Raw genomic sequence first — 25,785 nt, 5'->3', positions numbered from 1 at the left:
GGTGTACTGTGGTTAGGGAAACCAAAGTACAGTGTTTCATTTTAACTGCGGAAAAACATGGATTTTTATGCTTTATTATTGGAGAATTTGGGGGGGTGGTTTATCATGGAAAACTAGGATCCCTGGTGATGTTGAAGTCTATGATGATCTAGACAGGCACCTGTGTTTCCTGGTCAACATTAGTTCTCCCAAGGCATCAGAAAAGTATAGGGACCTTAGCAGGGCTCAAACCTCATACGTGCAGCACAGCCCTATATTACATCTCCCTGTCAGAGGCCCGAAGGCTCTGGCTCCTACACGTTGGCAGTGTGGTGGTGGCAGGGAGCACAAGGTGACGGGGGATCTTGTTTCAGTCACTGCCAGTTTTAGCTCCTGCCTGAGCAGCTCCTCCGAGGAGCTGAAATTTGGTGAGAGCAACACTGGGCCTGAGAGCTGTAACCAGGGACCAGCCGGTAGAGCCAACCCTTGCCCCCAGCCAGGCACAGCCTGAGCCCCTACACCCCAGCCACTGCCAGCCTGACCTGCCTCAGGGCAGCCAGAGCTGGAAGCAGCCCAGCCAGGGCTTCCCCACCTAGCTAATGGCAGGAAGTAGCCATTTGCCCCCTCCTAGACCTTGGCAAGCAGCACCCTGCACCAGAGCCCAGCAACCTGGCCACAGCTGCCCTCCACCCAACCAAGGACAATGAGCAGCCAGTGGCAGAGCCTCAAGGAGCCACCAAACTTCCCCAGGCAGCAGCCTCAGAAGAGGTCAGAGCCAGTCGGGAGCAGCGCAGAGATCAGGAGCTGTCTAAGACCAGAAGGGACCATTATGATCATCTAGATGGCTCCCCAGTGCTCGTTCCATGCTGCAGCCTTGTCAGGCTTAGGCTCTAGTAATCTGACCACTCATCCATGCAAATGGGTGTGTACATACAGACATGCAAATCAAAGCATTAAGTCATTTGTACATAATCTCCAGATTTCTGAGCCTCCGGCTAGTCTTAGCTTGACAGTGTCACTAACTCTGATGATTTGATTGAGAGTTTCATGAAGTTGGGTGTTTTTTCTTAAAGCCCCAGCTCCCAGAGTCAGGGGGTTATGTGAGACTCGTGGCTGTCACTTGGAAAACAGAGTCCAACCCTAGCCCACGTGGATGGGACAAAGAGTTGGAAAATGTAACCCACCACAAAGGCTCAAACCATGGAAGGGGAGTAGAGAGACCCTCAAAGGTATTATATTTTAAAAATCTCGTGATTGGTTTTAAAGCGGATCTCATGACCTCTTGGGGGCCTGAGACATGATTTTTATTTGTGGAATCTGGAGCTGGCAACAGACATGAATTTGGCTATACTGAATTTGGGGGTGGGGGGGTGACGCTGCTTTTGGTGGCTCTGTGAATTTGGAGTTGGTGGCACCAGGAATTTGGTGCTACCATGAATTTGGCATCATTGATTGAATTTGATATTTCTACCGTGCTTAATTTGCAATGAAAGAGGGGCGGGGGCGGGGGGTGGGGCTCAAGGCGTTTTTAATTTCCACAGTTGACAAGGCATGCTTAGAGGGGCCGGGGCTCAGCCCCCGCCCCGGCTGCCTCAGCACAAATGTACTGGATTTCTACATCCGGAGAACAAAACAAGCGATCTGGGAGAGCAGAAGAAAGTGACGAGAGCGGGAAATGCCCAAGGGGTGGGGCAAAGAGATCTCCGGCCAGGACGGGAGCCAGATGTTGAAACCCTTTCCACTTCGCCCTCAGCACAGACAGGAAGCAGGCGCCTAACTCCCTTCGGTCCCGGCCGGCATGGCGCAGCTCCTGAAAAAGCTCTTGGAGCCCTTGGAAGAGAAGGGGGAGAAAGAGCTGAGGAGAGTCTCCAAACGGGTTCAAAAGTGTCTGCTGAGGGAGGGGGAGAAGCTCCTCCCCGGTGAGAAGCTGGCTGCCCCGGCTGCCCCAGCTGTTAACGAGACCGGGTTTGACCTCGACTGGGTGGAGGTGACCACGAAGGTGCAGCCAGACGTCGAGCGCAGCAGAGACCTGCCGGAGAGACTCGGCACAGACGGTACCCGCGGGGCTCGGGAGAGATCAGACCCCATCCGCAACCTGCCCTCTTCTTTCTGTGCCCAGCCCAGCCAGGGAGAAATCCCTCTCTCGCCCTCAGCAGGAGTCTGTGGGAGCTAGAAACAAACCCCCCTTCTCCCCTCCAATCTGCCTTATTTGTTCATTCTTTTCCTGGCTCAGGTTTCTCTCCTGCTGCGCCAAACTGCTTTCAGTTTCACTCTTCTTCCCTCCCAGCCCCTCCTCCCCACCCTTGCAGCTCCCCTGCTCCTATTCAAATACAGTGGGACCACATCCTGAACTGGTGTGAGTCAGCCGCTGCAGCAGAGGTAGGGACCATTTACACCAGGTGAGACACTGCCCCCCCCCCCCTGCCCCCAGCTCATGCGTAAAAAGCAACGTTGTTGATCTATTGGCAAAACTCTCTGAGGCCTTCCCCCCAACACACACACGCAGGAAAGGGAATACAGTGTTATTCCTTTAGCATCACTTTGCCAAGCAAAACTAACTAAACCCCTTGGACTACCCTTCCCCCCCTACCCCCCAGCTCACATTGATTGTGCACTCTTTGGGGTAGGGAGTCTCTTTTTTGTTCTGGGTTTGCACAGCACCTGGCGCAGTGGGGTGCCGGTCCATGGCTGGGCCTCCCAGCAGGTGCAGACATACCAATGCTTGCGGATTCATCGCGAGAGACGTGATTTCGAAGTAGAATTAAGCCTCACTCATGATCTTGCGATAGAACTCTGAAATCTCATGATTTTTTTCAGTCCCAGGCAGCTAGGGTCCCGCTGTCAACCCCATGAAGAGAGGTTCCTGGAGAAACCCTTCTCATGGGGCTGAAAGTGCTCTGTGGGATGTGTTAGGTAAAGTAAGTGAGAGAATATCTCCACCCCAACTGCAGGTTAACAAAGTTGTTTTTTTTTAAATGGGGACTTCCCTTTACTTTTTCTTTTAAATTATTAATTGCTCCATGACTGGTGTCCACGCAGCCCTTGCAGACTGCACCAGCATGGACCCTATTCCTTCCCAGTGGACCTGTTTCCATTGCCATATCTTTCCTCCTTCCATCCTGTTCCCTGGACCAGACCTCCCCTGCAGCCCCATTTGTAGCAGGTCTGTTCAGCATTCACTCGAAAGAAAACGTGATATTTAGAAGGTCAAGGAGCAAATCTACCTGAGAGGCAGAAGCACCTGCTTTAGCCTCTGAACCCCTGTTTCTCTGCAATTATTGATCCTTCCCTTTTCCCCAGCTCTCCCCCATTCCAATATCTCACTCACTCGCACTCCTGTTCTGGCCTATAAGAACTAGTTTGTCTTCTATGTGTATATGGGAGGAGGAGGGAGCGTGTGGGGTGTATGCTGTCCCCTTCTGTGAGCTGAACACAGGTCTCGAGATTGATTGCCCTCCCTTTTGTCTCCAGTGCCCCCTGAATCTGGAGACACTGCTGCACAGAGCGAGCTCCTTCCTGCCGGTGCCACAGCTGGAGAAGCAGGTGAGTGGGATGCAGATCAAGAAGCGTGTGAAAGGTGCTGAAAGGAGGATTGTCCTGCCCAGGGCTGGATTCCTTTCCCCCCAGCCTGGGACAGAGCATTCTCTTTCCAAATCCCAGTCTCGGAGACACTTGGGCAGCTTTGGCTCAGAAATCTAGGGGGACTGTCACCCCCATTTCCTTGTCCCATGCACTGGTGGTGAACTGCAGAGCAGGTACCCCTTTGTTTGTACTCTTCACTGGCTCCTGTAGAAAGAGGCCAGGTGAAGATTTTTTCCTATGTAGTGGATATTACATTACTGAGAAGTAAGTGCCTTCGGGCAGGAAGCTCTGTGCCTGGGGACACTATGGCAAGTGTTTGGGGCAGAAGGCTCAATGGGAGTGGGCTCCACGCCTTCCAGCTCTGAGATGCAATTTGTTCTGCAGCATTGACGTTTTCTCTGTCTCGTGTGCTCCAGAGTTCCCTCCCACAGAGAGTCCTGACTCTGAGCAGTTAGAAATTCTCCCTCTGGACAATGCAGAGGGACACACAGGTCAGTGGTTTCCTTGGTGCAGGGCTTAAATTCTCATGGACTATTTCCCGTAGCCCCTCCGGTCCCCCTCTCTTCTGGGCTCAGGGCTTCAACCCCGTGGAAGGCATCCAGGGCTCGGGGCTTCAGCACCAGAGGGCCCCACGGACCCCCTCAAACCAGCTCTCCCAACCTCTCCCAAGAGGGCCGGGATCCCTGGTTGGGAACCAATAGCATCAGGCTGGAGTCAAGGGAAAATATTTACTGGAGCTCTGCTCCGGACAGCTCTGGCTGAATTTAAGCCCTGCCTTGGTGAATTAAGTAGGCACAGTGTGCGGCCGAGCAGAGAGGGCTGGGTTCCCTTCTCCCCAACAGAGATCCGCATCGGATCCAGAAACGTCAAACTCTCCCGGCATGTAATGATGGGACATAGGAACTGTCACTCCAGATCTCACCGATGGGCCCATCTAGCCTGGTATCCTGCCCCCTCCCTGCCACTCTGGATCAGACTAACGGGCCCAGCTAGTCCAATAGTCCAACTCCAACAGTGGCCATTAGCAGATGCTTCAGATGGAAGTCCCCATCCGAGGGAAGATTTCTCCTTCCCTCTCTTTCTGTCAGTGCCAGGTTTACAGTGGTACCATGGCCCCAGGCCCACACTCAGAAGGAGCCTTGGTGCCTGGACCATGGCCCTGCCTCACTCCGCCCCAAGGCCTCGCTCCCACTTGGCCTCTTCCGTGTCCCCACCTATCTGCTTGGCCTGCCGTGGGGGAAGGGAAAGGGACTCTGTCCTTCTTCACTGTGCCTGCCCCCCAGCACGCTCGGCCCCAGTCCCTGGCAGCCGGGCCCAGACAGGGAGCAAAAGGGGTGGGGCCAGCTGCTTCCCTTGCTGGCTGCTCCTGGTCGCTGCATGGCAGCAGCCTACAAGAGCCTGGCTGGGGAGGTAGCGGCGGGCCCAGCTGCTGGGGACAGGGGCCGATTGAGCTGGAGTCCCCTTCCTGCAATGGCACGTTTCCGCCTTGCTTGACCCCTGTCCCAGGCAGCCAGGCCAGGCAGGGGGTGGCCTGCTGCCGCCACCTCCACAGCCAGCCTCTCACAGGCAGCCACCGTGCTGCACAGAGCAGCGACCCGGAGCAGCCACCTTAAGCTGGCATGGGAAGTGGCTCCGTCCCACCCCCTAGGCTCCCTGCCCGGACCTGGCTGCCAGGGAGAGTGGCTGAGCGATCTGGAAACGTGCCGGGGAGAGGCCCAGTGGGAGAGGGACAGACTCCACCCTTTGCGGGTAACTCCGGTGGAGCAGGAAGAACGCGGCGGCCTAGGGCTGGGCGCAAAGAGGGTGGTCAGTGGGGAAGTAGGTACCAGCTCTGTGCTATCCTGGGGGGGATCCTGTCCGCCACTCCCCACCCAGTGTGCTTGCCCCCAGCCCATGTCTCGCTTGAGGACCAACCCCCCCGCCCTGCTGTGCTCTTGTCCCCGGCCCCTCTAAGAAAATTAATGTTCCCAAGCGTAGATCTTTGTATGAGTCAGCAAAGCTAGTACTGAGTTGCATGCCCAAGGGAGCTGACATTCACATTTTAATAAAGTTTTTTTCCAGTCTTCTGGCAGATCATAGCGCTATAGATAAATGGGCCAAAGAGTCTATTTGAAAACATTATTTCCTGTTTGCATAGCAATTTATGCAATCCAATTGCAAGAAAGAGTAAATGTAAACACAACCCATTCAAGGTACATGTCAGGAATTACCGTCATAAATTCAGAATGCTGCAGTTTCAGCTAGTGTTAGCTGAGCTTCCTTGAACAGCTAATTTCCTCTTGCTGAACTGGGCCTCCACTTGACCGAAATGCAGATTGAAATTGCAACGGCGAATTCATAAAGGAATTCTTTGTCACGGTCATTCTATTTTTGTATCTTAAAGGTTCCTTTTATATAGCTAGCACAATGTGCAACCTGGCAAAATGCTGAGGTATTTTGTCTTCTCGCAATGTTTTCAGAATTAGCAGATCCCAAAGTAGAAATTAAGGAATAGTGACAGATGGAGGCAATAAATAAATAAATAAATAAAATAAAAAGCCCATTGTCTTCAGCACAGTGAGAAGAGCATTAGACATGACTTTTCTATTGTCATTACTGGAAGTTGAGCATTTTATCCTCTGCGCAGATATTGAAATCTCAAGGATTTTAATTTTAATTCTGCTCTGGTGTATATACAATATAGCTTTGTTTGATAATTTTACTATTATGTAGAGTTTGTCACCATGTCCAGAAGTCTTTGATTTTTGTATGCCAAAGAAATTAAACACTACTCTTATTTATCAGATTATTTAGAAATAAATGAAATTGAGGTCAGGCTTTAGAAAGTGCCATGCACTGAGTGATCAAAAATTGTATGGGGTTATGAAGGGCCCAACTAGGATCATTTATGGGGAAAAGTTTCATGCATATTTATGTCTGCATTTCGTGGAAGTGGATAGTTGGTCCACATGATTAAATGTTCTTGTTTGTCAGAATGGAAGTTTATGGACCTATAAAGCATACAGTGACTTCATTCACTTTGCTTAAACCCCTGGGGCGAGGGAAAGGGAAGTGGAGAGGACTGAGCAACAGGGAAGGGGGAGGAAAAAATGCAGTGAGGCCTTGGAGAGGAAGAGATAGGGTGGGGGCAGGGAAAGAGGCAAAGAACGGGTTCTGTGCTCCTGCTGTAGTGTCCCATGGAGGCCCACAAATATGTTTGGCACTGGGCCCACAAAAGGTTAATCCGGCCCTGCTCTCTATATGTTTGACTTCTCAGTTGCCATGCGGAGGCCGGAGGTGTCAGAAATATTCCAGTCTCAGCCGCTGATGGAGGGCAGCCAGGTGGCCCTGAGCTGCTTTATCGCGGGGTATTTCCCCCAGGAGCTAACGGTGACCTGGCTCAGGAAGGAGAGCAGGGACAGTGTGGCCAGGCCCATCGAGGACTCCACTGATTACACCATCATCCCCAACGAGACCTGCGCCCAAGATGGAGAGACCTACCAACAGATGATGACGCTGTTCTTCACCCCATCGGTGCAGAGAGACCAAGGGGCGGAATTCATCTGCCGGGTGGGACATGTGGCCCTGCAGACTCCCATTGAGAGGCGCACCAGGAAGCTGGAGGTCAGAGGTCAGTCTGAGTTTAACGGGGTGGAGCTACGCTGGTCGGTCTGTCCATCTCCCCAGCCCCCAGCTGGCCGGGCCATCTCATAGACCCCAGCTTGCTGGTCTGGACCATATTTCAGGCACTAGTCACCGTAGCATTTAGTAGCTTGGAAATAGTCACTCACCTTTGAGCTTCTATTGCGGGGAGCTGTGAGCAATCCCGGTCACTTCAGTGAGGCTTCTCCCAGCAGGAAGCGCTGTGCCCAGTGATATTCCAGTGAGATTTTGCAGGATGAAGCCTCCTATCAGTAGTTTCCTCCCACGTTAGCCCTGAGATAGGATCGGCTCTGTGGGAATACCCCCCACTCCTCTCTCTCTGTCACTTTCTCCAGCGTCCTCTGCCACGGAGAGGCCTGACTCCGAGCAGTTGGAAGTCCTCTCTGTGCATGATGCAGAGTGTTGCACGGGGTCAGTGGCTCCCTTGGTGGATTCAGCAGACACCACGTGGGGCTGAGCAGAGAGGGCTAGTTTCCCTTTCCCTCCCCAACAGAGATCCATGATGGGGTCTAGAGAGCCATCGAGCTCTCCTGGAGTAAAATGATGGGACATAGGAACTGCCGCTCCAGATCCAACCAATGAAGATGGGATACCTTGCATAGTATCCCACCCCCTCCACACTTCCTTGGATCAAACCAATGGGCCCATCTAGCCCAGTATCCTACCCTCTCCCTGCTGCCTGGATCAGACCCCTAGGTCCATGATCTTTGGGGCAGAGGCCATCTTCTTGTTCTGTGTTTGTACAATGTCTAGTGCAAGGGGTCTTGATCCATGCGTGGGGTTCCTAAGCAAAATAATGAACAATAGTATCAAGTCCTGACTTTTCCTGGGACCTTCTAAAGTGCTGCTCAGCTGGGATGAGAACAAAAGTCCAGACTAAAGTCCTTCCAGAAAAAAAATTGGGAAGCAAGGACCTGAAATTTAAAAAAAAACTAAAAGGATTATGTTTTTCCAAAAGAAATGTGATGGCCATCTTTAGCTAGGGCATAGGGACAAGTAACAACACAAACATATGGGTTTGCTGAGCCTGTCACCTCTATACCCCATGAGGCATCCGTTACAAGAAGAAAGGATTGTTAATCTAACCTTGCCTGATGAAATAGCTTCTGTAATGTCATCTCCTGGTCTCTAACTCTGCTTTCTGGGGTCTCTGAACAGGTGTAGCTACTCCTGACTCCAGGAAAGTTACCCCCAACCCCAGGGAAGTTACTCCTGTTTCCAAAGAAGTTACCCCCGATTCCAGGGAAGTTGCTCCTGTTGCCAAAGAAGTTGCCCCTGATTCCAGGGAAGTTACTCCTGTTTCCAGAGAAGTTGCCCCCGATTCTAGGGAAGTTACTCCTGTTTCCAGAGAAGTTGCCTCCGATTCCAAAGAAGTTACTTCCAACTCCAGGGAAGTTACCCCCATTTCCGAGGAAGACAGAGGACACACAGCTAGTAGAAAAGGTGAGTGACAAGGTTAGATGGGCAGTGTCTTTATATCACATTGAAGAGAGCTGAATGGAGGGTGGAGGTGAGAGGTAGATAGGCCCAGGAGTGTGTGTTCAGCTCAGGGATAGGCTGCAGTTTGGGGTTAAAGGCCAGATCAGGGTGATGTCAGATTCCACAGTGCCAGAGTTTTGCCAGTGGCTCGCCCTTGATTTCCTACCAGCATCTTAGGCCAAATCTAAACCCAGTGATGAAAACACACCCTTCCCAGCTTTGGATCTGACCCAAATCTTGGCTGTGGGTTTGAAGGACGCTAGTGTGGCTGTCAATAGAAAGAGGGAACAAAGGGCTTGGCAGGGAAGATCTGTGAACAGGTAGTGAGATATCGAGGAGAAGGCTTCAGAGAGACAGGATTGAGAGGAAGATTGGGTTGGATTGGGAACAAGAGCGAAGATTTGAGAGTCACAGGCATGAAGATAGCAGCCAAAGCCATGGGAACAGCTCAGAGCAGGGAGAAAAAGAGGGGGCAAAGGAGGAATCCCTGGGGAACTCTCAGAGACAAGTGGGAGTGGTGGGGGAGGAGATCCACCGGATTAATCACTGGAGCAACCAGAGAGGTAGGAGGGAAGTCAGCAGAAGAGGGAGTCATAGAACCTGAGATAGGACAAAGGGGTATGATGGATGGTGTCTGAAGCAGTGGAGAAATCAAGGATGAGGATGGGGTTAAAGCCCCGAAGCTGGGCTTGGAAGAGGGGGCCAGAGACCTTGGTGATGGTGGAAGCCAAATTAGAGGAGGGAATTGGTGTGGAGCTGGCGGGGCGGTTGTTGGTGGCACATTGAATGAAGTTGTAGAGGGAAGGGGAGACAGGGCTTAGCTGGAGGGGTTGGGATTGGTTTTGGATGACAAGGGAAACCGGATTATGCATGGGAGAGAGGTCACAGAGCAGAGAAAATCTGATTGGTCACAGAGCACTGAAGCCTCAGATGAGTACAGAGGGCCCCTGAGGGTGGTCAATAGCTAGGGACTAAGCACCAAGCCAGTGCAAGAGGCAATGGCAATACCGGCATTTGGGTAGTTAATCAAGATGGGCAGATGATTAACAGGCAGGTAACTGGATAGAGACGTGACTAAATACAGGGACTAGACTGTGTGGAAAATCAAATAGATCATGTGGATAATGGAATAGCGAGTAGACTCTGTGGATAATAAAGTAGTTAACAGACCATGTGGATTATTATATAGATCTCGTGGAGTAGCTAATAGACTGTGTGGATAATCAAATAGAATGCGCGGATAATGGAGTAGCTAATAGACCAGGTAGATAACAGAGTAAGTAACAGACGGTGTAGATAATCAAAGTCCAGTAGATAGCAGAGAGCGTGATACAGACCATTTCTTTACTCTCTTGTGTTCTTCTTTCTCTCCTCAGAGATGCACTTTGTCGACCAGCACCGAGAGCAGCTCATCCAGCGAGTAACCCTGGTCGATGGCATCCTGGATAAGCTACTGGACAATGTGTTGGACAATGAGCAATACGAGATGATTAGAGCTGAGAGAACCAATCCAATGAAAATGCGGAAGCTGTACGAGTTCATGCCGAGCTGGAACAGGTACTGCAAGGATCAGCTCTACGAGGCACTGAAGGACAAATACAAGTACCTTGTCGAAGATCTGGAGGGGAAATGAATGGAATGAACCCTCCCCCCATGCTTTCCCTTTGCATCCAGTGTCTGTTCCAGGAAGGGAAGCCCATTTCTGGCTCTTCCCTGTATTCCCAAAGATGTCACAACTGTTTAAGACTAGAGCTGTGTGAAAATTCATCCTTGAAATTATTTTTTAGTGGAAAATCACGTTTTCTGAGAAAAAAAAGTGTTGAAAAACCAAACACCCAAATCAAAAATATTTTAGCCAAAACCGGAAATATTTCGATTTGGATATGTTGCCATGGTGCCTTATGGGAGTTGTAGTTCATTTGCCTCATCCCCATTCTTATCACTTGCACCGACCTCTCAGGAACATGTCAGGGGAGGAGGCTGCCCGTCACCCAGCCTTCTGAAAGGGGAACCAGTGTAATTCTCATGTGAACCCAATAGGGACTGAGTCTTATTCTTATTCTTATTGTTTTAACTAAGAACAACTTTTTTACCTTTGTATTTAAATTAAAAAGATGATACCTGTCTGAGAGTCAGGCAGTCACTCATGGGTACCAGTCATGGTAGCAATGAGGGTTTTGGGGGGCGGGAGGAATCAGCAGCGGCTGGGCTGGAGGGTGAGGACACTGTCTGCGATAACTAGGGGCTGAACCCCGAGCCAAACTTACCCAGCCCCAGTGGATGCCCCTTAGGGTTATGTCAACAGTGCAGCTGGGAGTGAGCTGGGGTCTCTGCACTTGTGCAAGCTGGGCTCATCAGGGCAGCACGCTGTAACTAGCTGTGCAGCCATTGCAGCTTGCGCTGGCTCTTGACCTGGCATGTGTGGAGCCAGGCATGAGAACCCGCGCCGCAGCATCAAAACCATGTCTACACAGCTATTTTTTAGCATGCTACCACGAGCCCTCTAATGGAAGTCTGTGGACCCGGGAGGGGAGGGTCGCTCCCAGATGCCATGTAAACATACCCTCTAACCCCAAAATGTGAAGGGCACAGACAAGAGCATGGGGAGGCTCATCTTTACATAGGAGGAAGTGTCTCTTTCCAAGGATTTGGGGACATTAGGTGGGGCTGATCTCATCTCCTCTAGAAGCCTATGGGGCAGGACTCCAGGGGAAGTGCCTTGGACGGAAGCTGATCCCAGCATGTCAGACTCAGCATTTGGGAAGGGAAAGGGAGTGAAATACAGGCTGTGGGGGGAAGGAATCCAGTCCGGGGTTTTACTTTCCTCCATCTACCCCCATATGGTGTATCTGTTAATTCCCCCTGGGTGAATGGGGCTTCACAGATGCAGTGGAGCTTGGCGTGCAAGTGATGAATCATGCTGGGTGAACTTGTTTGCACAAATAGCTTTTTTTCACTGAAAGATGCAGTTTGGGTCGCCCTGAAGCTATTTGTGAATTCGTGTGGATTGCGGCGAAAAGTTTAGACTGAACCGAAAAAGAAAAATGAAGCATTTCCATGTTTCTGAAATGAAAAACTTTGATTTTTTTTTTTTTTTTTTTTTGGTGGACTGGATTTACAAAACGGCTCAGGTCACATATGCTCAGTGGAGACTTGTTAACGGCTGCTAAATTCTCCAACCACTGCATCTGCATTGAACATGCTCCAACCCCACACAGCTCCTACACGTGACTGGACTGCGCTTCCCTGAGTGATGGGATGTGCACAAATACCAACTGGGGAATGACTGGCTCGGCAGCCATACTGCCGAAAAGGGTCTGGAGGTTACAGTGGATAACCAACTGAAAGGGGTCAACAGTGTGATGCTGTTGTGGAAAAGGCAGATGTGGTGCATTAACAGGGGTGTTGTATGTAAGACATGAAGCCTCAGCTGGAGTACTGTGTCCAATTCTAGGGGCCACACTTTAGGAAAGGTGTGGACAAATTAGAGAGGGTCTAGAGGAGAGCAGCATAAATGGTCAAAGATTTAGAAAACCTGGCCTAGGAGGGAAGGTTGAAAGAACTGGACACATTTAGTCTTTGAGTACATAAGACTGAGGGTGGATATGATAACAGCCTTCAAATATATCAAAGGTTGCTATTGTGAGGCCAGTGAGCAATCATTCTCCATGTCCACCCTGGGTAGGACAAGAAGGAGTTTGCAGCAAGGGGCATTTAGGAAACACTTTCTAATGCTATGGATAAGTAAGCACTAGAACAAGTTCCCTAGGGAGATTGTAGAATCCCCATAAATGAAGGTTTTTAAGGACACATTAGACAGGGATGGTCTAGGTCTTAACCCTGCCTTGATGACCTGTCAAGGTCCCTTCCAACCCTACATTTCTATGATTCTGTGCTCCAGGCCAGGGCTGCAGTGACTGAGCCAGACTTTCTCTGCAATTACTCCTCTTGGCTGCTGCATCCTTGACACCAGAACTGAGAGCCGGATGATTGTCTCGCCAGTGTTCCCAGCACCCCGCCGCTGGTGCCCAGGCACAGGGGTTAAGGCACTGGCTTAGGCCATAGGGGACCCAGGTTCATTCGCTGGCTGTGCTATGGACTGCCTGTGTGACTTAGATCAAATCACGTAGCCTCTCTGTGCCTGAAAGTATGTCTATATTGATGGCGGTGCCACCGGACCGATTCTGCGGGATCGAATGAGCGGCAGCGGAGAGCCACTCAAGCGATCCGGAAGTCAACAGTGTTAATCCACCCCTGCAGAAAGATTAACGCTGCATCGACGGGAGGACATTTCCCGTCGGCGCAGCATAGCGGAGACGCCGCGGTAAGCAGAAGTTAGGAAATCGATGGGAGACACGCAAGCTACTCTACATAGGTTGTGTATCTCCTGTCAACTGCCACCGAATTTCACCGGCAGTGTAGACCAAGCCTAAGTCCCTATCTGCACGATGGGGATAATGGCACAGCCCTGCCTCCCAAAGGGGCTGTGAGGCTAAATACACTGACCATTGGGTGGGAAGTGCTTTGAGATCTACTGATGAGAAATGCTATGTAAAACAGGCATTGGTATCATGAAGCAGCCTGACTTGGACTGCGGGGTCGGGGGAGGAATAGGAGGAGACGGGGTTGCAGGAGCCAGAGGGTTGGTAGGAGTGTGTGTGGGAGGGAAATGATAGCTGGGAGGAAACACAGAGGGGGAAGGGAAGAGGAGCTGTGGGAGGGTCAGGGTCTGAGGGCAGATAGGCACTGATGGAGCATAGTGGGAAGGGGGCAAGGATTATAGGAGATAGGATTGGGGGGGCAGCAGGGGCAGAAGGGTCTGTAACCACCTTGAAAAGCTTTTCCCTTTCTTTATCAAAGCCCTTACATACCCTTAAAAGGTGATGGATTGTTTCTTCCACCTTACAGGGCGCACGTAGTCCATCTTTGTGTCTATTTATCTGAAAAAGATTTTTGTTGAAGCCATAACGGACAGTTCGTGTGCTAAACAAAAACACTTCCTTCGCCCTACCCAGCCCCGAAGTATGTCGTAATCCTCAACTCTAAGGCACAGTTCAGATAATCATCTTCCTCTTTTTTCATTAGTGAAAGCTTTTTGCCATTCCTCCTTTACATTTTTCTGTACCAGGCTTTTTCCATTTCTTACATATTTTTAGCTGCTTTGTTGGCCATTTTGTTCCCTGTTATCCCAATAAGCACTGGGATCCAAGCTAATGCTACGTGTATCCCAATCTGTAGTAACTCTGTTGTTAGACATATAACTTCATTGATTAAATCACTTCTACATATTGAGACACCCTTTTTTATCACCATGAAGCCTGAGATTGAATCCAAAAAACTGACTGCTGCTGGGCATACATTCCAGATTCAGTTTAATGCTAGCATTATTGCTACTAGTTCAGCTGCCATGACAGCTACATAATCAGACGTTCTTTTGGCTGTACTAATTCCCACTTTTGGAATACAATATGCCATCCCTACTCTTCTGGTTATTTTCGATTGCCATGACTCTGGGAATTATAACTGAGTGACATTGTGCTGCTCTCACATGTTGTTAACTAAGGGCTTTTCTAGTTTGTGTGGCAGTGTGGAATAAGGGGTGTGAATTGCAGAGCGCACCAAAGAGTTGCGCGCCAGCTGCTCTCCGTGTGGCCACTGCAAAGTAAAAACTACCTCGTTTGCATTAACGTAGTCCTGTTTGAATGGAGCTGTAGTTTGCTCCAGCAGTGTCCATACAGAGCAGTTACAGCACAACACTTCAGCGCGCTCTGCAACTCACACCCATCCACACTACCCCGCAGTGTAGACTTAGCCCCATGCTGTGTCTACACTAGGAAAATCACCATCGATGTTGCTTCCCCAATTACAGCTATAGTACACATAGGGCTCATTGTTATTTCTATGGTAGTGCCTAGGACTTCAGCTCCATTGTCCCATGCTCAGTACTTAAGACACTGTCCCTGTTCTGGAGGGCTTACACTATAAATAGACCACTTAGACAAAGGGAGAATTATTATTAGAGCTGGGCAAACTGTTCTGGCAAAAAACAAAGTAGATTTAGGAAAAATGAAATGATTCGTGTTGATTTTGCTGCATTTTGCAGTTACCAAAAAATGAGATTTTTTTTCCCCCCCAAAGATTCAAAGTGGCTAGATTTGGCATTTTTTGAATGAAATATTTTCCTGTTTTGGTTCCAAAGAACTACCCATTGTGAAATTGCCATCAATTTTATTTTACAACATCTGGGCTCCATCATGCCTGGTGCTGTACATACACAGAGTGAAGAGATCACACTCTAAATACACTGTGTGACAGATATGGCAATTTTCTGCCATAGCCTTGGAAGACCTGATTGTATTAATTGCAAGTATCTTTGGGGTACATTGAATTAAACCAGTGGTTTATGTATTCTTGAGGGCTGGGTTTATATGTAACTCTTGAGGGGGAAATGTGTTAGATGTGAGAGCTGGGAGTTCAAGGGCCTATACTGCACAACATGCAAGACAAGAATGGACATTTGGAACAAAAAGTGGTTTTCCCTTGCTCATGTTTACAGTAAGACATCACAGGCACACTCACCAAGCCTGAAGTGGCCTCTGGCAGGATATTCTGCTTTTCCCATCGTGCACACACATAGACTGACTTGTTGTATGTCCAAGTAAATGTAACCCGAGTCTCTGTCATGCTTTCTTTTCAACAACAGTAGTCAATTTTGTTGTTTTTTTCCCTACCAGAAGAGTGGAGCAGCTGTATGCTGGGATAAGCAGGTTAACAGAGGAAAATGTTTATGAACCCTCAGCACATGCTCAGGAGGGAGTGTTTGTGTGGGGACGGAGGGGGAAATTCCACTTCCACATATAAAGAAAAAAGGCATCAAACTCTTCAGTTAGTTCAGCCAGACGCAGAGGCAGACAGCCATACTAGAGGGGAGGTGCAGGTCTCTGCCCTGGTAGCTGATGCTCACAGGCCTGCTTTTACTAAGTGCAGCAAGGAACTAAGCACAAAGAGAAGGCGGCCAGCCTGTTTCAAGAACTGCTGCTTGTTCAGCTCCGGGCGGTGTGACATTAATGTCATCTCAGCAGCATATGCTTTAAATGCATAGGATCTGTGGCCTGTGCACCATTTGCTACTGAAGAAATCTGTTTGTTTGGCACTACTTTTGTTGTTGTTGTTTGAATGGCATTCGCTATATTGATGTAACAATAAGATTGTGTTTAGATTTATGAGGAGTCTTAGGGCATGTCTATACTGACGGTGGCAAAGTCGCCGCCGCCAGATCGATCTTTCTGGATCGATTGAGCGGTCAGTGAAGACCCGCTCAATCGATCAGGAAGTCGACACAGTAAAACTACCCCCTCAAGTAGTGTAGCGCTGCGTTGACGGGAACACGTTTCCCGTTGGCGCAGTGCAGTGAAGACGGTGTGCAGAAAGGAAGCACAGCAGTCGACGGGAGTTACGCAAGCTATTCTGCATAGCTTGCGTAACTCCCAGGTCAGTGTAGACCAGGGCTTAGTTAACCCTCAAATTGTCCTCTTATAAACATGAAGATTTATTTTTAGTTTGAGCAGCTTTATTACAGTTTGGTGCCTTTATTTCAAACTGGAGCAAATCAAGATACAGGCATCCAGTATTGTCCAGATTTGCATATTTATCTTATCTCTTATTAGCCACAGGTGGAAGTTCTGCTGTCAATGCCCACTATTCTCGCAGTAAAATGGAATTATAATGGGTACTTGTGTAACCGAAGTTTAGTGGGGGACACATACATGTGTCCCCTGGCTGAGATCCATCTCTCTTCAGTACTCTCATTGCTCCTAGTATCTGAGAACCTCAATATCGTTACTGTATTTATCCTCACGAAACACGTATGAGGCAGGGAAATGTGATGATCCCCATTTTACAAAAGGGAAAAGTGAGGTAGAGAGAGATTCAGTGGCTTGCTGAAGCTTAGTGGTCACTCTGGATTTACACCAGGGTCACTGAGATCAGAATCCAACCGAACTCCACTGACTTCAGGGGACTCATTCCAGATATACCCGGGAGTCACGCAAATCAGAAATTGGCCCTCCCAGCACTGACTTCAGAAGAGTCTTCAGATTGACACCACTGGAACTGAGACCTGATTTTGTCCCTGCCGCCATTGGTTTCTGGAGAATCACTCTGGATCGATACTAGTGCAACTAAGATCTGAATTTGGCCCCCCCAGTTTTCAACATTTCATTAATTTTCTCTTTTTTTCTGCCTTAATCCAACTTCTCAGAGAGGTTCTATGGTCCCTGTGTGCAGCAAGGACAGCCTGGATGGTCATGGTGGTTCCTTCTTACTGTAGAGTCTCTGAATCCCTGGGATGCTGACTTTTGGTTTTGCTGGTGGGTGCCCCTGTCTGTCTGGCAGGTGCATTGGGGGTGCGGTTCTAGGACTGGAGCCACTAGATGGCTCTGGCTTTGAGAGGCAAAGCTGGTGTTTCTCTCTCGCTCAGTCTCGTCAGCACAGGATGCACTTCTGTACTTCTCAGTCATGCAGTGCAAGTTCCTGTCTCCGAGTCCTCCTCATTGTGCCTCCCCCTCCCATTCCCCCACAGGCCAGGGCACTGTGACTGCCACAGTGGGGCCTGGGGGCTATGGGGTCTCGAGAACCAGCTCTGAGCATCCCCTGGTGCCGCCTGGGAGTGCATTTGTGCCCTCTGCAACCGGGTGCGGGGAATCAAGACTCTTGGGTTCCGTCCCCCACTCTGGGAGAGGAGTGGGGTCTGGTGGGTTAGAGAAGGGGTAGCAGCTGGGCGTCAGTGCTTGCCATTGTAGGGGTTGTGCACCTCTCTGCTCTAGTGAGGTTTAGCCAGTCACCCTCTGGGGTGCTCTTGGTGATTGTGCAAGCAATGCCAGGTGTGTGTGTGTGTGTGTGTGTGTATGTAATCATTCTCAAGGGCCTGTGCAAACCCCACTCCTTGCCGTACATGTAACCTGGAATCCTAAACAACAGAGCATGCCTGAACCTTTCTGAAGCCAGGAGGAGCTTTTTCTGCTCCCTGTTTGCTGTCTGTTAACTAGAGCTGGCTGCAGTTTAGGGGCTTGTTTTCCGTGGACATTTTAGAACGAAAAGAAACTGGTTTTGTGCAAAGTCTCCCCCCCGCCCCCCACTCCGCCCCATGTGCGCATCACACATACACACACCTGCATGTTTGGCAAAATAATTCAAGGGTTTTTTCCTGAGAACTTTCCGGAGTTGACAAATTTCAGCACCAGGAGAAAATCTCCCGCTAGCTCTGCCCTTACTCACAGGGGCAGGATTCCTGATTCCCAAACCCAGAAGCAGCTCCTGGATGGAAGCACCGTGCGTCCCGGATCTCCAGGGCTCTGAGGACACGGATGGGCCGCCAGCAATCCATCGAGGTGAGGGATGAATTGAAGAAGCTCAGAGAGCATCTCTGAGCCATGTAAATATCCCAGTGGGGTGGGGGTGAGCTGCTTCCTGCCACAGCCCCAGTTCTGTCCCATCCCAGCACGTTTACTAGCATCCCATAGAACTTGGTTTCCAAATGACAGGGTTTTCCTATAGCTTCTTAGTGGTTTTTGTGGGGGAAAAAATCAGCGACTCTCTTGAAATAAATTGCTTTTAACGAAGTAACAGGAGATGTGCCCTTTCAAAACATCCACTGCCCACAGCTGAAATTGCCTGGGAAGCGGGTTATCAGGCCCCAGTGATTTTTATGTGTGTGAAACACCCAGCTTTTCAGTGGACGAAAGAAGTCGCTAAGGACCGTGATGGACATCTGGGGCCAAGAATCTTGAAGCAACAGAAAACGCTGCAGACTGGAAGCCGTGAAAGGAACGTTTTTATGTGGAACTAGTTTTTCATTGTAATAGGAGCATTTACTCCCTGCTGGCCATGGCTTGCACGCACTGTACTGACCTTCACTCACTTCTGGCAGGAGCTCCAGCCCTGTGCCTCCCACTTCTCTGCGGGGAGCAGAGCGCAAAGACTACATGGGAGGAGAGATTTCACTCCCGCCCTGTTTAATCTCACTAGCAGGAGATCTCTATATGCAGGAAGTTGGCAACAAGGACAAAATCTTTCCATGGCATAATGACAGAGTTTCATAGCTGTCAGGGACAGTGGGGCCCATTGTGCCCATTCAGCCTGGCCTCCTGCCTAACTCAGGTCAGAGAAGCTCCCCCAGTGCTTCCCGCCTCCGGCCCAGTGACTCCTGGCTGAGCTAGAGCGGAGCTTTGAGAGAGACACCCCATCTCCACTGACAGATGCCTGGTGAGGGAGAATCCACCCCGTCCCTAGGGCAGCTGTTCCAGTGGTGAATTCTCCTCCCTGGTCAACACAGGCTCCTAATTCCTGTGTTTGTCTCCCTTCAGCTCCCCGCCATTAGATCTTGCTCTGCCTCTGTATTTTAAAGATCCTAACTTAATGCGGTTGTGCTCTCTGAGGTTACCTTGCTCCTAATCTCCTATGATTTTTATGGTCACCGTGTGTCTATGCAGCCCCCAGGGTGACAGGGCCCCGATCTCAATCGCTGTGTGTCTGTGCAGTTCCCAGCATGACCTCGATCTCAGTCGCTGTGCCTGCTCAAGGTGATCTCTTTCTTTCCCAGGATCCCCCTCTCCCAGTTGTTCATTGTCTCCCATTTCCTTCCCGTAGGTGCTGAGATGCTACGCAGGGACGAGGAAGGGAGTCTCTGGCAGCATGAAGCGTTGTCGCGGGAGATGTCCGAGGGCCGGCACAGGTCCGAGATGGATGGAACACATGGTGCAGGGAGCGCGGGGCGGAAGACATGCCCCGAGTGCGGGAAGAGCTTCGTCTGGAGCTCGCACCTGGCGCAGCACCGGCGCATGCACACCGGGGAGAGGCCCTTCCGGTGCAGCGAGTGCGGCAAGAGCTTCAGCCGCAGCTCCAACCTGGTGAAGCACCAGGGCACCCACACCGGCGAGCGCCCCTACCGCTGCCCAGACTGTGGCCGGGGTTTCACCGACTCCTCCAACCTGGCCGCCCACCTGCGCGGCCACGCTGGCCACAAGCCCCACCGCTGCCCCCAGTGCGGGAAAGGCTTTGCCCGGCGCTCCCACATCGCCACACACCGGCGCACCCACACCGGCGAGCGCCCCTTCCCCTGCCCCGACTGCGGCAAGGCCTTCACCCAGCGCTCCGACCTGGTGGCTCACCGGCGCACCCACACCGGGGAGCGCCCCTTTCAGTGCACGGTGTGCGGCAAGCGCTTTGGCATGAGCTCCACCCTGACAGCGCACTGGCGCACCCACACCGGCGAGAAACCCTACCGCTGCCACCAGTGTGGCAAAGGCTTCACCCAGAACTCAGGGTTCCTCATCCACCAGCGGGTCCACGCCGGAGACAAGCCCTACAAGTGCGGACAGTGCAGCAAAGCCTTCAGCGTCAGCTCTGATCTCCTCACTCACCGGCAGGCCCATGATGTCGGGGCCCTGGCCCACAAGTGCCCCGACTGCGGGGCTGGCTTCGGTGCCAGCGCCGAGCTCCTGAACCACCAGAGCAGTGCCCACGGGGAGGAGACACCCCACCGGTGCGCGGCTTGCGGGAAAGCCTTCCGGCTCCGCGCTGCCCTTGGCAGGCACCAGAGGACTCACAGCCAGCAGAGGCCGCACAGCTGCCGCCAGTGCGGGAAAAGCTTCCAGCACAGCTCAGCTCTCAGCACCCACCTGAGGACCCACACTGGGGAGAAGCCCTTCAAATGCACCCAGTGTGGAAAGAGCTTCCGCCAGAGCTCGGCGCTGATCAGACACCAGAGGACTCACACGGGCTAGCAGCTGGCTCATGGCAAGGATCAAGAGGGGCAGAGGGATGGTGGGGCGGGTGCAGAGGAGAGGGGTCAGATTGGTGTGGGCACTGGGAAGCTGGGAATGGGCTTTGGGGCAGGGACCTAGGGCCTAGATGGAGAGTTTGGCGGTGGGGTGGGGGATTAGGAAGGAGCCGAGTGCGGGAGCAGGAGGGTCAAGTGAAGTAAAATATGAAGTCTGCACACGTATCGCACACATCAGCACAAAGCTTGCCAGTGGCACAAAGGTTGGCGGTGAAGGGTGAACAACAGTGGGGTCAGGGCAGGCTTGTGGATCTCGCCCACATGCTCACGGTCTAACTCTTCACCATATTTGGGGTCAGGAGGGAATTTTCCCCCAAGTCAGACTGGCAGAGGCCCTGGGTTTTCTTCACCCTCCTCTGCAGCGTGGGGCACATGCTGGTTTGCACGAGAGTACATGGTGGATTCTTTATAACCTGAAGTCTTTAAATCAAGATTTGAGGATGTCAGTAACTCAGCCAGAGGTTAGAGGTCAGTTACAGGGTGGGGGATAGGGTTCTGTGGCCTGCACTGTGCAGGAGGTCAGACTAGATGATCATGACGGTCCCTTGTCGCCTTAAAGTCTATGAGCAATCAGGGTCAGTTGGAGTCATTTGAACGAGGTGCGTTTTAATACAGCCAAATGCAAGGTCGTCTATCTCGGACCAAGGAACACAGGCCACACCTGCAGAATGGGGGCTGTACCCTGAGAAGCAGAGACCCTGAAAAGAATGTAGGCAATTCCACTATGCAACGCAGTGATTAAGAGGGTAACTTGATCCTGGGTTGTATGAGCCGGGAAATATGGAGCCAGAGCAGAGAAGGGGTGTTACTGCTGCATGCGGCACTGGGGAGACCAGTCCTGGATCCTGTGTCCTGTCCTGGTGTCCACACTTCAAACAGGATGTTGACAAAAGACAACCCGTTGCCAGCCAGTGAAAGGAAATGCCCTTTGCCATGCCCTGTGGAACTCATTGCCACCTGATGTTTCCGAGTCCAAGAACTGAACACGTCTCAGTGAAGGGACTGGGGGCAGACAGAAAGAGGGCGGTTCACACTCACAGAGGAGCTGGGCTTCAGCACCCAGGTGGGAAGCGGGAACATTCACTAATCACTTCCGGCCTGTCTTCACAGCCTGACACCCTGGCCTCAGGCCAGGAGCAAAACTCGGACTGGGAGCAAACCAGCTCCTCCCACAATGGCCCATTGCAGGCCCCATGCTCCTCCCTCTGAACTGGCTGCTCCTGGACATGGTCAGAGCTGGGGCATCAAGCTAGATGGGCCCCTGGCCTGATCCAGGGTTGATGTTGCCCCCGAAGACTGTGAGCTCTTTGGAGCAGATGCTCTCTCTTTGTTCTGTGTTCATACGCACAATGGGCACCTGGCCTGTAGGCCCCACCACAACTCAAATAAACAATGACACCCTGGCCTGGGCAGCGCCTGTGTGGGGGGAACCGCATTGAAGGACTGCAGGTCTGGGGGGAGGCAGAGTTTGGGAGGACTGGCTGGGGCCTGGTTCCCATCCAGCTCCAGAGTGGGGATTGGCTGGCTGGGGGGTACAGGTCCTGACTTTTGGTTTTGTCCGGGGGTATCCTACCCTGCCCCCCCCGAGGACCCGCCCCACTCCACTCCACCCCACCCCTGAGGCCCCGGGGAGACCAGAGGTCAGGTCAGGCACCCCCCTGCCCCATGGCTTCTCCAGTCAGCTGGCAGTGGTGGGGCTTGCCGCTTTTGCCCCCGCCCACTCGAATTCTGCCAGGGGGGCCAGGGGTCGGGTCTGGCAGCGTCCTCCCTCCATCCCGTCCACATGGCTCCCCTAGCCAGCAGGTGGCGATGGGACTTTGGCCCCTGCCTGCCTGCCCAGCTTCTGCCTGGGCTCCTGCCCAGTCAGAGCCACCACTACCCCCACCCAGCCTCCCTGGCTCTCCCGAGGGGGAGTAGGGACTCATCCGCTGCCTGGGGCTGGAGACTCAGAGTCAGACCCGGAGCCTGGCTGGGAGGGGGAGCTGCTGCAGGCACGCGGTCGAGCGGTCGAGGTCGTTCACTGTGGGCTGCCCGCACAGAATAGATGCAGTTGCAGTAGCCAAGGAGGAGGCACTGCAGGAGGGGTGGGCTAGCAGGTGGGTGAGCATCTCAGCAACCGGGGCTGAGAGCTGAACCCCAGCCCAGCCCAGCCCGGGCCAGTGCTTCCTGACCAGTCACACACCCCGTCCCTCCCTATCCCTAAGGCTTTTTGATTGTTTGTTTGTTATATGGCCCTGGGGCCCATCCTCCTGGCCCTGGCCCCTGACTGCCAGAGCAGTGACCCCAGCTCCCTCAGGGGGGATGACTCATCTCCCCGCCCCAGCAGGAAGGCATGGTCCAATAGCTGATTAGATCAGGCTAATCCAGGGGCAGCAGGTTTAGCCAGCTGAACAGCTCGCAGCAGCTGTGTGGGGGAAGAGCCACTCGGCGGAGAACGGTGCCCGGGGTGGGTGCTGAGCACCCACTATTTTTTTTCCATGGGTGCCTCAGCACCCCTGGAGTTGGCATCAATTTGTGATATGGGCCTTTCCCCTAGGTGGGGTGGCAAGGGGGGCTCCCTTCTCACATTGGACTGAGACCAGCTTTTGTGGCTGCAGAATCCAGTTTATTCAGACACAATAGCTGATCCAAACGTACAGTCCTCACACCGTCTGTCTGCATGGTCGGACTTGTGCTTCCTTCTTGCCCAAAACCCTATAGCTGTATGGACCCTATAGCTGTGTGCAAACACCCTAGGGCCCAGCAAACAGTGCCACGGACTCACCCGCACCCAAAACCCCTCAGCCACGCTCACGGCAGGAGTGGATTGTGGGAGTTCAGCCCTTGACTCCCATCACACCCTGGGAAGATTTGGGCAGGTTTTCCCACAGTGTTAAATACTCCCACAAGCAACACAGTGCTGGGAATTCTGTTGGGGGGAGGGTGGTATAAACTTTAAAGGTTGTTTAGCACTGGAACAGGCTTCCAAGGGGGGTTGTGGAATCCCTGTCACTGGTGGTTGTTAAGAACAGGGACAAACCCCTGTCAAGTATGGTCTAGGCTTACTTGGTCCTGCCTCAGCGCAGGGGGCTGGACTTGATGATTCTCAAGGTGCCTTCCAGCCCTCCATAGCTGTGGTTTTGTGATACTGCTGGGTTCAGCTGCACAGACCCGTCCCAGCCATGCTGCCCTGCAGAAATGGAACAGAGGTGGACCATGGCCACCTACCTGCTCAGCGGACGCCTCACACCCTGCAGAGGGGGAACGGAGGAGAATCAGGGTCTGCTGTCAACTGACAGCACTGCCTTTTTTTGTCAAAAAAGGTTTTTTTGGTGAACCCTAATATGTTCCATTGGGGTTTTTTTCCCAAACTCCCACCCCCAAAAAAATCTTTTTCAGCAAAGGGAAAAATCCCAAGTTATTTCCCAACCAGCTCTACCAGTTAGCCTCATTTAACAGATGGGGAAACTGAGGCTCACAGAAGGAAAAGCCACACAGCAGCAGGCTGGGATTAAAACCTACATCTCCCACATTGCTGCGCTGTACTGTACTGTACCCCCTTGGCCGCTCGGCCACCCACCTGAATGTCTAACATACTCTCACCTCTAGCAGCTCCAGAGATGACTGCTGGCACTTCTCCTCCAGCTCTGTGATGAGTTTGCCTAGGGCAGTGCTCTGCTCCGAGAGGTTAGCTAGGTTTGCCTGTACACTTTGCACAAAGTCCTTCTCTTCCTTTGCCAGCTTCTGTAGCAGCAGCTGCTCCTCGGTCAGGAACAGGTGGATCTTCTTGAACTCTGACATGATTTTACTCTGAACCTACCCTTTTTCCTGCAGGGGGATGTCAGAAAAACAACAGGACTGAGGAAAAACTGAGTGCTACTTACACACCAACCAGCCAAATAACCTTTCCCTACATTTTTCTAGTTGAAAACGGCTTTAAAAACAGAAAGTGGGGAGAAGGGGGTAGTTTCCCTCCATTTTCTCCCAATTGTTTGACCTTCCCCCTGTATTCCGGTTTCAAAAGGGGAAACAAACCAACATTTTTTATTTAATAAATTAATCGATTCCAAGGCCACTAGATTCTAGTCTGTCTTCCTGCATAGCACAGCCATTGAATTTCACCCAGTTACCTCTGTTCTGAGCCTAATTACTTGTGCTTGACATTTTCCAGAAAGGCGTCCCATCTGGATTCAAAGCCATCAAGAGATGGAGCATCCACCACTACCCTTATGCATTTGTGGTTAATCACCCTCAGTGTTAATAATTTGTGCCTTATTATATCTAATTTGAATCTGTTCGGCTGCAGTTCCCAGCCATTGGTTCTTGTTCTGCCTTTCTCTGCTAGATCAAAGATCCCGTCAGTACCCAGGATTTTCCTCCGTGAAGGTACTTATACACCGTAATCAAGTCACTTCTCAATCTTCTCTTTGAAAAGCTAAGGAGCTGGAGTTCTTTAAGTCTGCCACTGAATCATTTGAACCAAAGGGGGAATTTCACATTGAATCAGAATGTAAAAAATACCTTCATTTCATTTTTAAATCTCCCATCAAAAATCAGGAATGAAAATCTGTCATGGGGAAAAATATATATACTGGCCTAATTTACAGTCTGGCGTAGAGGATGTTAAAATTGCTACAGCAGATGTGACAGATTTGGAGCTGTCCATAATGATCTAGATATAGTTCCAGAGAGGTACCCATGTTAGTCTGTTTTTAGCAAAACAGCGAGAGTCTTGTGGCACCTTAAAGACTAACACATTTATTTGGGCATAAGCTTTCGTGGTCAGAAACCCACCTCAAGATATAGCCACAGAAACCCATTTCTAGATATACTATATCTTGACCGGCTACTGTGAAGTTAGTTCACTGTCTTAATACTCAGCTTGATAGCAGAGGTGTCAGGAAAGGCACCCATGAAGGGGGATATGGATCCAGATATATGTTTCTCAAAGACACTTAAAGTACAATGCCAGATCCATTAACTTTGATGCCCTGGCTCAGCCCCTGTCAGACAGGTTTGCCCAGGGATGGCTCGGTACCTTTGGGGAACTCAAAGAGGCTCACACCCCCAAGGGAGAGAGAGAGGTTTCTGAGAGCTAAGGAAAATTAGACTGGGAGAAGTTAGACCCATGGGAGTTGGCTGGATTCCAGGTAAGGTGGACGTGCTTGTTGTCTCAGGGTCATTCTCCCTGAAGTACTTTGTCTCGATGGTTACACACACAGCACTATTGCAGTAAGACAGTGGTTCTCAGCCAGGGGTACATGTACCCATGGAGGTACACAGAG

General features: G+C 51.3%; 2 protein-coding genes across 2 annotated transcripts in view; both read left to right on the top strand.

Annotated features, from left to right (window-relative positions):
* LOC137154825 (zinc finger protein 585A-like) overlaps positions 1-25,785 on the top strand; it is a 100,346-nt gene that overhangs the window by 58,666 nt on the left and 15,895 nt on the right. Inside the window, exon 4 of the mRNA XM_067550677.1 lies at positions 19,512-20,460. Coding sequence (XP_067406778.1) covers positions 19,512-20,460 — 949 coding nt within the window. The remainder of the gene's footprint in view (positions 1-19,511; positions 20,461-25,785) is intronic.
* On the top strand, positions 1,642-10,762 carry LOC137154824 (uncharacterized). The gene is made up of 5 exons (XM_067550676.1): positions 1,642-2,033; positions 3,451-3,522; positions 6,818-7,171; positions 8,362-8,646; positions 10,059-10,762. The coding sequence occupies exons 1-5, from the start codon at positions 1,778-1,780 to the stop codon at positions 10,313-10,315; spliced, it is 1,224 nt and encodes a 407-aa protein (XP_067406777.1). The 5' UTR covers positions 1,642-1,777; the 3' UTR covers positions 10,316-10,762.

Source organism: Emydura macquarii, unplaced genomic scaffold (assembly GCF_026122565.2).
Source record: "Emydura macquarii macquarii isolate MOO-44397 ecotype Brisbane River unplaced genomic scaffold, CSIRO-AGI_Emac_v2 contig_1305, whole genome shotgun sequence".
NCBI lineage: Eukaryota > Metazoa > Chordata > Testudines > Chelidae > Emydura > Emydura macquarii.
Note: the sequence above shows the minus strand (reverse complement) of the source record. Positions and strands in the feature narration are given on the sequence as shown.